General features: G+C 42.1%; 1 protein-coding gene across 7 annotated transcripts in view; it reads left to right on the top strand.

Moving 5' to 3' along the window:
• The window catches only part of LOC143030915 (ATP-dependent clpX-like chaperone, mitochondrial), a 160,885-nt gene that overhangs the window by 67,698 nt on the left and 80,090 nt on the right, over positions 1-13,097 (top strand). For all 7 annotated transcript variants that reach the window (XM_076194166.1, XM_076194167.1, XM_076194161.1 and 4 more), the window contains one exon: positions 8,928-9,092. In XM_076194166.1, the coding sequence (XP_076050281.1) occupies positions 8,928-9,092 (165 nt within the window). The remainder of the gene's footprint in view (positions 1-8,927; positions 9,093-13,097) is intronic.

Raw genomic sequence — 13,097 nt, 5'->3', positions numbered from 1 at the left:
TATTACCTGCCCCAACAGTCCAAACATATAAGGTAAATGGTGACAGATTCAGCTGCAGCTGTATGTCTTCTTGTGTATGCTTCTCACATACTCATGATACCCACATATCCATCAGCCCACACATCAAGGAGCTGACAGTGAAATACTATGAAGAATAAACATACTATGACCATCAGTAAGCATGGATTTTGGTCAGCAGAAAAGAAAAAATAATCACAGAGACCAGCAGCACTTGACTACCTCCAGAACATGGTTCCCATCAATTAGCATAACCTAGACACCCTGCAAATTGCACAAACCAAACACTGGGGAAAACAACATGATGCACAAAAATCACCCCAATGGAACATCTATACACAAAAACCAAAGTCCTCCCAATAGAATACCACATGAAAATGATAGGCACAAGTTCAATCAATTCCATCCTTCTATACATAACACAAGCACACCCAAATAAAAGAAAAAACGAAAAACAAAAAAACAGCAGCAACTCAAACATGTATGACAATCTACCACAGGCATCACACAATACATACATACATATACCAAGGCTTTTTCCCCCTTAAAAGGGAGGTAGCCAAAAAGAAAAAGGCATAAAACCATTCCCACCCATTCCTTCCCTAAATACACTCCACTCCCCTCCACCCTCCCTCTTATCTTAACACCTCCTGGATGATGGGTCATCCCTGCACACTGTCCACTGCCCTGGGTCAGAGGCAGTGTTGCAAGGCACAGCACATCCACAGCAAGGCTGCTTCATTAAATCGGTGACCCCCCTCTCCGTACCCCCATGCAGAAAAAGAGAAGACGAGGAGAAATCCCTTTGGTCTGCGTCAAATTTTGCTCACACATACTACCTCATCCCCCCACCCATTCCACCTCATGCATCACAACATCATCCATATACAACCATTCTCCATTCACCCCTGTCTTCTGTCCTCTCCCGTCCTTCCTCAACAGACATTCCCCTCTTTCCCAAAGCCCCCTTCACCCCATCCATCCATCTCATCCTAGGATGTCCCCTCATGTTCACTCCCTCCACATCTGCCTTCTATACCTCTTTACTAGTCTTTCTTCATTCATTCTTTCCATGTGTCCAAACCATCCTAATACTCATTCATCAACCCTATCTCCCAACTCCCTTTCCACCCCTGTTCTCCTCCTCACCTCATTTCTCACTATCCATCCTAGTAACACCTATCATACTTCTCAGACACCTCATCTCAAACACATTCAAACTCCTTCTCTCTTCCTCTCTTATGTTCCATGTTTATACCCCATACACGCTTCTCTCAATCTACATTGTACCTCCACCTCCACTCCACCTTTCCTTGTATCTTAAATTATCCACTTCCTCCAGTCGCTCTCCCTTAATGCTCACTTCCAGTCTACTGCCACTTTCACCCCTTGTACATCTCATCACCTTACTTTTACCTACATTTATCTTCAGCTTTCTTCTTTCACACACTCTCCCGAACTCTGTCACCAACTTCCTCAATCCCTCCTCCGATCCTGCCACAAGCGCAATGTTGTCCGTAAACAACAGCTGGCTCACCTTCCACTTATCTCCATTTTCTTTAACCATCTCCAATCCCTGACCCACCACTCTTGCATTTACCTCTCGCACCACCCCATCCATGTATAAGTTGAACAGCCAGGGAGACATAATGCATCCTTGACGAAGTCCCACCTTTACTTCGAACCACTCACTCTCCATTTCTAATCCTGACACATGCTCTACTACTCTCGTAAAAACTCTTGACAGCTCCTAGAAGCTTTCCTCCTATCCCATATATCCGCAAAACCTCCCACAGTGCCTTCCTGTCTACCCTATCATAAGCCTTTTCCAGGTCCATAAAAGCCCAAAAAACATCCTTCCCCTTTCCTATAGCTTTCTCACATATCTGTCGTACCACAAAAATCTGATCTACACAACCTCTACCCATCCTAAATCCACACTATTCCTCACCAATTACTCCCTCTGTTCCTCTTCTAATCCTCTCAATCAAGATCCTCCCATAAGCCTTCCCAACTACACTTAACAAGGTAATCTCTCTGAAACTACTACACTCACACTTGTCCCCTTTTCCCTTGTAAAGTGGAACTATACAGGCACTCCTCCAGTCCCCCGGCACTCTACCCTCTCTCCAGCAAACATTAGATAACCTCACCAGCCAGTCCACCATCACTGTACCTCCTTTTTTTTAGACATTCTGCATGGCATCCATCCAGACCAGGTGCCTTACCTACTTTCATCATCTTAACAGCTGCCTTCACTTCATCCTTCCTTATTTCTCCTCTATTATCCTCACTCATCACAGTCATTTTCTTAGCACTTCCCACTACAACTATCTTTCCCTCCCTATCCTCCTTCACATTTAGCAACTCCCTAAAATACTCTGCCCATCTTCCCCTTACTGCCTTCTCTTCCATTATCATCTCTCCATCTGCACCTTTTACCTTTTCTTCTCCACTTGATTCGCCTCCTCTTCCTCTCTTAATTTTTTTTTTTTTCAAAACATCTTTTTATTACTTTCAAAATTTTCTGTTGTACCCTTACCCCATTTCACATCTGCCCTCCACTTTGCCTCCTTTACCTTGTGCTTTACTTCTCTTTTCTTTTCTTTGTATCTCACATGTGACTCCCTCGTCCTATTTTATAACCAATCTGTGAAAGCTCACTTCTTCTCTTCTACAACCTTCTTCATTTCCTCATCCCACCATTCACTACCCTTCCTTCTATTTCCTCCTGTCCTTCTTTTTCCACACACCATCCTTGCACACTTTGTGACTCCCTCCTTGAACCATCTCCATTCCTCCTCCACTCCTAGCTGTACTCTATCCTTCACTCCCTCCCACTCCTCTCTCAGCTTCTTCATGTACTCCTCCTTTTCCTTTTCATTTAACGAGTTTACTAAGCACCTCCCTACCTTTTGTCCTTTTCCTCTTTCTCCATCTATTCTCCACTCTCATCTTACCTTCCACCAAAAAATGATCTGATATTCCCCCACTCTTTCCCTTTAGTACATGTACATCCTCAACTCTTCCTATTATACTCCTACGTACCACTACATAGTCCATTAACGCTCTATCTACCACCCTTCCATCCACCACCCTCTCCCATGTGTACTTATGCTTGACTTTCTTCCGAAACACTGTATTTGCTCTCATCAACTCTCTTTCTAGACACATCTCCACCATCAACTCTCCACTACAATTCTTTCCTGGAACTCCACATTTCCCAACCACTCCATCAATTGGTTCATTTCCTACCCTAGCATTAAGGTCTCCCAGTACTACTACATTGACGTTTCTCCCTAATCCCTCTATGCACTCATTTAAATCTATCCAAAAAGCCTCCCTTTCTTCTACATTCTTCTCACTACCAGGCCCATATGCACTTACAAAAACCCACATCTCCTTTCCCAGTTTCACCTTCATCCACATTATCCTTGAGGAAACCTCCTTCCACTCCACTACACGTTTACCTATCTCTTCACTTACTAGTATAGCCACCCCTTCTCTCCCTCGCCCTCTCTTCACTCCTGATAACCTCCCAATTACACTCCCAAACTTACACACGCCCTTCCATCTCAACTTAGTTTCACTGAAAGCTAACACATCCATCTTTCTTCTCACAAACATACTACCTATCTCTTCCCTTTCACTCTCATCTTTACCACATCCATGCACATAAGACCCAAACCTTAGGGTGCTTGTTGGAAAACTCCTAGACCCTCTTATGCCTTTACTTTTTTTAGGAATGTCCCCTGTGGGGCTACAGAGAGAAGGATGCCTGGTCTCAATCCCCATCCCTTTTTTCTCGCCTCTTACGATCCAAGTGGAAATACTTGGTGGCAGTATTCTTTTGCCCCTGCCATAGGGTAGGTAGGCGAAAAAGGAAATGAATATTCAGAGAAATTGTACAGGACAGTAACAAGAGGTTGGGGACAGGATAATGGAGGGACAGTCATAGTATAAAAGTGTCATCATTTCTCTATGAACAGAGTTTTCCTCTATCACAGACAAAATTATTTGTGGCTCTGGTATGTAGGGGTGCCCCATATGGACCCTAAAGTATCAATTGCATGCTACTTTGCCACAATAACATGCAGCCAATACCCCAGATGGGGTATCACACAATACATCCATAAAAAGCATATGCACTCTCAAATCACAAAATAAGCACTGGTACTTCAAGACCAGCTAGCAAACTTCTGACTTGGTGTATTTTCCCTTGTTTTGTACCATCTGCTTCATGGGTGACTTAATTTTGAGTTTTTAATGGTTATTTACAGCTCTCCACAATTTGTCATTATTAATTTTCCTGCTATTTTTGTTTTTCTCATTTTTCTTTGTGCCTATTGTTAATAGTTTTGTGATATTTTTGTTCAATTGTTGTACATCATACATATACCAAGAATCCCCCTTACACTGGAGGTAGCCAAAAAGGAAAAGGCATAAAATCATTCCCACCCATTCCATCCCTGAATACACTCCACACCCCTCCACCCTCCCTCTCATCTTAGCACCTCCCGGATGATGGGTCATCCCTGCACCTTGTCCACTGCCCTGGGTCAGAAGCAGTGCCGCAAGACACAGCACATCCACAGCAAGGCCATTTCATTAAATCGGCGACCCCCCCCTCTCCGTTCCCCCATGCATAAAGAAGACGGGGAGAAATCCCTTCGGGCTGCGTCAAAAATTTGTTCACACATACTACCTCACCCCCCATCCCCCCACCCATTCCACCTCATGCATCACAACATCATCCATATACAACCATTCTCCATTCACTCCTGTCTTCTGTCCTCTCCCATCCTTCCTCAGCAGACATTCCCCTCTTCCCCAAAGCCCCCTTCACCCCATCCATCCACCTCATCCTAGGGCGTCCCTTCATGTTCACTCCCTCCACATCTGCCTTCCATACCTCTTTTACTAGTCTTTCTTCACTCATTCTTTCCATGTGTCCAAACCATCCTAATACTCTTTCATCAACCCTATCTCCCAACCCCCTTTCCACCCCTGTTCTCCTCCTCACCTCCTCATTTCTCACTCTATCCAGCCTAGTAACCCCCATCATACTTCTCAGACACCTCATCTCAAACACATTTAAACTCCTTCTCTCTTCCTCTCTTATGTTCCATGTTTCTGCCCCATACAGTGCTGCTGGCACAATCACTCCTTCATAGAGTCTCCTCTTAGCATCCATTCCCAAATGTCTATTCCTCATTACACTTTTTAATTCACCAAGGCATTTACTCGCTTCTCTCAATCTACTTTCTACCTCCACCTTCACTCCACCTTTTCCTGCCACATTTGCACCTAAGTATCTAAAACTATCCACCTCCTCCAGTTGCTCTCCCTTAATGCTCACTTCCAGACTACTGCCACTTTCACCCCTTGTACATCTCATCACCTTACTTTTACCTACATTGTTGTAATCTTTCTTTTTTTAGTTCTTTTAGGTTGTGTTTGGCTTCTATAGATTTTTTTTTTTATTGATATAAAAACAAAGACAGAATTATTATCATAAAATGTTTGGTAATGTTAGTACTTTTTATGTAACTAATTTACAAGTGAACATAATAGAAAATCATTGTTGGTACTTTTCATATCATTTAAAAATGAGTCCCACCACTACCAGCAAGCACACAATATGATGGCCATAATTTTGCAAATATGGAAAATCCAGTTTTGGGATTCTTTTCATCATTTTTGTATAGTTCAAAAATCTCTCTTAAATTTCCAAGGATCAGTCGCTTTCGTACCTTTGTTGGACCTTCAGCACTGATAACTTTAATGCAATCTTTTTGTCCAGGACACATACGACTAACTTCATCTGACTCATAGAATCTTCTAATTGTGTCTTTGTTCTCTTTAGTTATTACTTTTCCTTTGTTCATTGTTGGAACTCTTGGAAGGATTCCATGTTTTGATTTCAGTAAATGGCTTTTTTTTACCATATGTATTGTAGTTTGAAATAAGCTAGCTGTTTTATCAATTGTGTATGGTGAGAGTGTCAATATTTGTAGTTTGTGATTGTGACATTTGCTCTCCAAGAATGACTATTTCAATTCATTTATTAATGTGTTCAGTTTTTTTCAGATTGAGTTTCAGGTTCTGCACTATTATTTTTCTTATCGAGAATTTCAACACCATAACTGACTTCCAGCCTCTTTTTCAGGGATTTCTGAGCTGATAATAACTTACCACGTGCCTTGCGCTTCTTCTGGCTTGATGATAGCCCTTCTGAAAAGAATAGAAAGACAGAATTTACACATTTGAATATATATATAGAATTGGATGTAGCTCAATTTTCATTTTGTGACAACTTGATAGTAACATTAAAGATTTAACATTTCAAGGTAAAAGCTTGCTAATTATATATGTTGCACTGTATACGTAAACAGTAGCTACCATAAATTGAATATGATTGTTCATATAGTAGTTCCAACAGATTAAGCAGTATTATATATTATATTGATTGAATACTTATTTTTTCTAATAGGTGTTTGGTCTAGGAGTGCAAGAACTGAGGTTGAAGGATTTTCCACTATGAAGCAATCACTGTCACTTTTCACATCTTTGATTGGAGACATGTTACTCAAATCACTGTCAATAGCACATGGTTCACTTGAATCTTGATCAGACGTGTTTTCAGTGGTACTAAGTACAGTGGGCTTTTTCATTATAATTTTTCAACAGTTCACACACAACAATGAGTCTTTTTTTTGGTCTACCATCACATTTTTCAACAAGTTTATCTGTCACTTTTCTAAGATTGATTGTTATGCGTTTTTTGTGTTTTTTAATTGGATCCTGGTAATATTTCAAATGTCGAACCATTGTGATATATTCTGTAAAGATATGAATACAGGAAAATCAATTAGATGACATCATATTTTTTTTTTTAGAAAATATAGCCATGTACACTTGATAATTTGAGCCTTGAGTCATGAAGGATCAGAGCACCATACCCACCAGCCACCCAGTTATATGGCTGCAACTGTACTAACCTGTGGACAAGGATGCTAAAATTAGACAAGTAGCAACTTGTTTGAACAGGCTGTTTAGCAGCACTGCTAATTGTTTCTCATAGCTTACCAACATACACTTTGGATTTTATGATTGTTTCTCATTGCTAAGAACCCTGTCTTTGCTTTTATATCTATAAAAAAAATCTACATGTCAAAATATGAGCTTAAGTGTGGAGAAATAGGTAAAATTGATGCCTTACTTAGGAATATGGTGTTCGCTTACTGGTTAGTTTCATGAAAAATACTTACATACACAAACTTTTTTTTTGCTGATTCTAATAGCTAATGCCTTTACCTTCATTTTTTACATCTATAAAAAAAATTCTCATTTGATACCCCAAAGGTCAAATTGTGACCTCAAATATTGTTTTTTGTATAACTTATTTTTCAACCTAGAGTTTTAAAACCTGTATATTTGAATTCTTTGGCTTTTTCTGATTCTAAATATATATACATATATGCAATTCAGGTCATTATTAACCAAGTTATGGGTCACTGAAAACATATGACCTCACACACGACCTCAAATTTCCTGAGGTCATATCTTTTGAACTGTTTCTCTGATTGATCTAAAAATTTCAGAAATGGATTCAGGGCCTATGATTTCCCTCTAAACCATATTTCATCAAAATGTGAGAGATGAGGGTGTCAAATTAAAAAAAAAATTTGGTTGATTTAACAGAGAATGACCCAGATAGTTAGTAGGTCTCCTCTTTACAAAGAGACTGCTGAAGCTACAGGTACAGGTGCTAATTTACTGAGGATAATTAGTAATAAAATTGTTTAGCATATTGTATCTCTGGGCATAAGTATGGGCTTGGACATGGACAATGATGGTGTGGAAGAGCTTTTGGAAGAATGATGTACTGAGCTTACATGCAACTCATCATGGGTCCCAACTGTCAGTGCTGTCTCTAAAAAACTAAATGAGCACAAACTTTGAATACCCTCTGTATGTTTTTCATATACCATTGTGGAGTATTGGCTATATACTAATGTACATACATACATATACCAAGGCTTTTTCCCCCTTACAAGGGAGGTAGCCAAAAAGGGGAAGGCATAAAATCATTTCCACCCATTCCATCCCTGAATACACTCCACACCCCTCCACCCTCCCTCATATCTGTGCACCTCCTGGATGACGGGTCATCCCTGCACCTTGTCCACTGCCCTGGGTCAGAAGCAGTGTTGCAAGACACAGCACATCCACAGCAAGGCCGCTTCATTAAATCGGCGACCCCCTCTCTCCGTCCCCCCAATATACTAATGTACAGTTGATATTTTAGGGACACAAGTAACATCCCTATGGACTAATTGTGCAGCATTCTTCTTTGTCGAAAGACAAATCTCCATTGATAAAGGAATGCTAAGCCACTTTCCAATTTTCACCATCTTTAATTTTTGCTGTTATTCATAAATCTTTCCTAGGGCCTCCTCTTTTGTCATGCTGTCACTGTATTCTATGTGTATCATAAAAGATTACTTATATGGGCAGAATAAATCCACTGAGAATTCCCTTTCTGAGTCTCTCTCTCTCTCTCTCTCTCTCTCTCTCTCTCTCTCTCTCTCTCTCTCTCTCTCTCTCTCTCTCTCTCTCTCTCTCTCTCTCTCTCTCTCTCTCTCTCTCTCTCTCTCTCTCTCTCTCTCTCTCTCTCTCTCTCTCTATCTCTCTCTATCTCTCTCTATCTCTCTCTATCTCTCTCTCTCTCTCTCTATCTCTCTATCTCTCTCTCTCTCTCTCTCTCTCTCTCTCTCTCTCTCTCTCTATTTTTTTCATATATTTAGAGTAACATTTGTGATTACCTGATGTGATAACACAGATTTTAATATGTATAAATATCTTTTAATCAATTTCCCAAATTAACTTTTACAACCTGATTTCAGGAAAGACGCTCTTAGCGCAGACAATAGCACAGTGCCTTGATGTGCCCTTTGCTATCTGTGACTGCACCACACTCACACAGGCTGGTTATGTTGGGGAGGACATTGAGTCCGTCATTGCAAAGCTCTTACAGGATGCCAACTACAATGTGGAGAAGGCTCAGCAAGGTGAGACGTAAAAATGAAAATTGTGTATACATACACCAAAAGACCCTTTCCCCCTTATGTGAGGAATGCTCAGAGAGAATACACCCACCCTTTATCTATGTCACTCATTTCCAAAAGTTCATTTGTTATTTTTCCCATCTTAGTACATACATACATACATATTCCAAAATGCTTTTTTTCCCCCTTACACGGGGGGTAGCCAAAAAGAAAAAGGCATAGAAACCACTCCCATCCATTCCATCCTCTACATATTCCACTCCCCTCCACCCTCCTCCCTCCCTCTCATCTTAGCACCTCATGGATGATGGGTCATCCCTGCATCCTGTCCACTGCCCAACAGAACCAACACATAATAGGCTTGGCCACAGAAGGAAATTTCCCCAAATAAAATCATAACACACAACATCTCTTATTACACTGTACCTAGACAGCAACACAATATTTTTTTCCATGAGTGACTTGTGGACCAATCAGGTTGTTGCTGATTACATGCAAGCCAAGGGTCTCCTGCAAGAGAGAACAGTAGTCACAGAATAGATCTTAGCTCCTTGTGGAGCTCATCCTTGACCCCTGCTCACTGTTCTGGTCAGAGACAATGCAGCAAGAAACAGCACCACAGCAAGGCCCAAGAGCCAAAATGGATTTAGCCCAACTACTTCATTACATGGCATTACCCACCCACTCAAGAAATAACTGAGTAGACAGAAAGAAAATCCCTCTCTATTCCAGAGTAGGTAATTCTAGTTTTGACAATCTCTTCAGATGACATTTTTGATAGTGGTGGGGCCATCTTCATAGTTGCTCTCTGGATTTTCATAGTTGCTCTCTGGATTTTCTCAATTTTCCTTACATTCTTTTTATTACTGGGTGACCACTCCCACCCATTCCATCCCCTACATATTCCACTCCCCTCCACCCTCCTCCCTCCCTCTCATCTTGGCACCTTCTGGATGATGGGTCATCCCTGCATCCTGTCCACTGCCCTGGGTCAGAAGCAGTGTCGTAAGACACAGCACATCTACAGCAAGGCCACTTCATTAATTTGGCGACCCCCCTCCTCACTGTCCCCTCATGCAGGAAAGGAGAAGACAGGGAGAAATCCCTTTGGGCTGTGTCATATTATTTCTCGTACATACTTCCTCACCACCCATCCCTCACCCATTCCCCCTCATGCATCACAGCACCATCCATACACAACCCTTCTCCATTCATCCCTATCTTCTGTCCTCTCCTGTCCTTCCTCAACAGACATTCCTCTTTTTTGTAATGCCCCTTTTACACCATCCATGCATCTCATCCTAGGATGCCCCCTCATATTCACTCCTTCCACCTCTGCCTTCCACACCTCTTTTACTAATCTTTCTTCACTCATTCTTTCCATGTGTCCAAACCATCCTAATACTCTTTCATCAATCCTATCTCCCAGTTCCCTTTCCACCCCTGTTCTCCTCCTCACCTCCTCATTTCTCATTCTATCTAGCCTAGGAACCCCTATCATACTTCTCAGACACCTCACCTCAAACACATTTAAACTCCTTCCATCTTTCTTTCTTATGTTCCATGTTTCTGCCCCGTACAGTGCTGTCAGCACAATCACTCCTTCATATAACCTCCTCTTAGCATCCATTCCCAGATGTCTATTTCTCATTACACTTTTTAATTCACCTAGGCATTTACTCGCTTCTTTCAATCTACATTCTACCTCCACCCCCACTCCTCCCTTTCCTGCTACATTCACACCCAAGTATCTAAAACTATCCACAAGCAGTACCAGCTGAAAAATCTTTCTCCTCAAACATATAGAACAACCTACCTCCCATACCACACAATATACCCTCACAAAAATATATTCTTACTCAGATTACTAAAAAGTTCTTCAAGATAGACCACCAAACTCAATACTCCACAACCCCCCCTCCCCACCCACCCCTGATGTTAGCCACAGAGAAAATCCCTCCCAAGAGAAATAAGAATCACACTGGCATGCTTACATTGAGGACACCATACATCATTAAAACAGTATCAACTCAAAGTAGGCCTGGCTACAGAATCAAACTGTCTTAGGTGCAACCATCACATAGAAGACATCACCTCATCCTACAATGCCCCACACTAACAATCCAGCATGGGCACCTAATCTCAGTGAGACACACCTCAACACCCTTCAGACCGTACAAAACAAAGCATTAAAAACAATTACAGTCTGTACATATACAACACCTACAGACCACACAATGAAACAAAAGTCCTCAAAGTCAAAGATCACCTTGACATGAGAGGCACACAAATACTTGCTGCAGCCTGCACAAACACAGGACACCCACTACACTACATAGCAGAACACCCACACACACCAAGAAACATAAAGAAAAAAAACACCCAAATACCAATATCACACACAAATACTCCCTCCAAAACCATCAAATACCAGCCTCTGGAAACATATAATCACATCACTCACTGCTCCACTAACACACTAAAAGACAACACTTTGCTGCATGCCAGACCCCCTGATATCCATCCCTTTGAATCCTCTCTCCCATGGAAGGACAGAGTCCACCTGGCCAGACTGCAATGCAGCCCTTCTAAGCTACCAGAAGAGACTGGATGACTGCATTGTGGGCAAATGCCCAGGATATAACACTTCAACCCATGCTATTCAATGTGTCATGGAAGATTGCACTATACACAATCATTCACACAAATAATACAACATACACTCCATAAAGGATTTGTGGGAAAACCCCGTTTTGGCCATGGCATTCCTTGGGGAGGTGAGACTACTCAGACAGACAAAATTTCTGACATGAAATGGGATGTCACAGCCCTTCACTCACTTTTGTACATGCATACATACATATACCAAGGCTTTTTCCCCCTTCCAAGGGAGGTAGCCAAAAAGGGAAAGGCACAAAAACACTCCCACCCATTACATCCCCAAATACACTCCACATCCCTCCCACCCTTCCTCTCATCTGAGCACCTCCTGGATGACGGGTCATCCCTGCACCCTGCCCACCGCCCTGGGTCAGAAGCAGTGTCGCAAGACACAGCACATTCACAGCAAGGCCGCTTCATTTAATCGGCGACCCCCCCTCTCCGTCCCCCTTTGCATATAAGGCGAGGACGGGGAGAAATCCCTTCGGGCTGCGTCAAAATTTACTCACACATACTACCCCACCCCCCACCCCCCCGCCCATTTCTCCTCATGCAATCACAACATCATCCATATACAACCATTCTCCACTCACCTCTGTCTTCCGTCCTCTCCCTTCCTTCCTCAACAGACATTCCCCTCTTCCCCAAAGCCCCCTTCACCCCATCCATCCACCTCATCATAGGACATCCCCTCATGTTCACTCCCTCCACATCTGCCTTCCATACCTCTTTTACTAGTCTTTCTTCACTCATTCTTTCCATGTGTCCAAACCATCCCAATATTCTTTCATCAACCCTATCTCCCAAATCCCTTTTCACCCCTGTTCTCCTCCTCACCTCCTCATTTCTCACTCTATCCAGCCTAGTAACCCCCACCATACTTCTCAGACACCTCATCTCAAACACATTCAAACTCCTTCTCTCTTCTTCTCTTATGTTCCACGTTTCTGCCCCATACAGTGCTGTTGGCACAATCACTCCTTCATAGAGTCTCCTCTTAGCATCCATTCCCAAATGTCTATTCCTCATTACACTCTTTAAACCACCAAGGCATTTACTCGCTTCTCTCAATCTACATTCTACCTCCACCTTCACTCCACCTTTTCCTGCCACATTTGCACCCAAGTATCTAAAACTATCCACTTCCTCCAGTCGCTCTCCCTTAATGTTCACTTCCAGTCTACTGCCACTTTCACCCCTTGTACATCTCATCACCTTACTTTTACCCACATTTATCTTTAGCTTTCTTCTATCACATACTCTCCCAAACTCTGCCACCAGCTTCCTCAATCCTTTTGTACATATTTTTCATTATGTATATCCCATCTCAGATAAATCCATTTTCTT

This window comes from Oratosquilla oratoria, chromosome 12 (genome assembly GCF_046742065.1).
Source record: "Oratosquilla oratoria isolate Oo_2021 chromosome 12, ASM4674206v1, whole genome shotgun sequence".
In the NCBI taxonomy this organism is placed as follows: Eukaryota; Metazoa; Arthropoda; class Malacostraca; order Stomatopoda; family Squillidae; genus Oratosquilla; species Oratosquilla oratoria.
The sequence above is the reverse complement of the archived record's forward strand: the minus strand, read 5'-3'. Positions and strand labels throughout refer to the sequence as shown.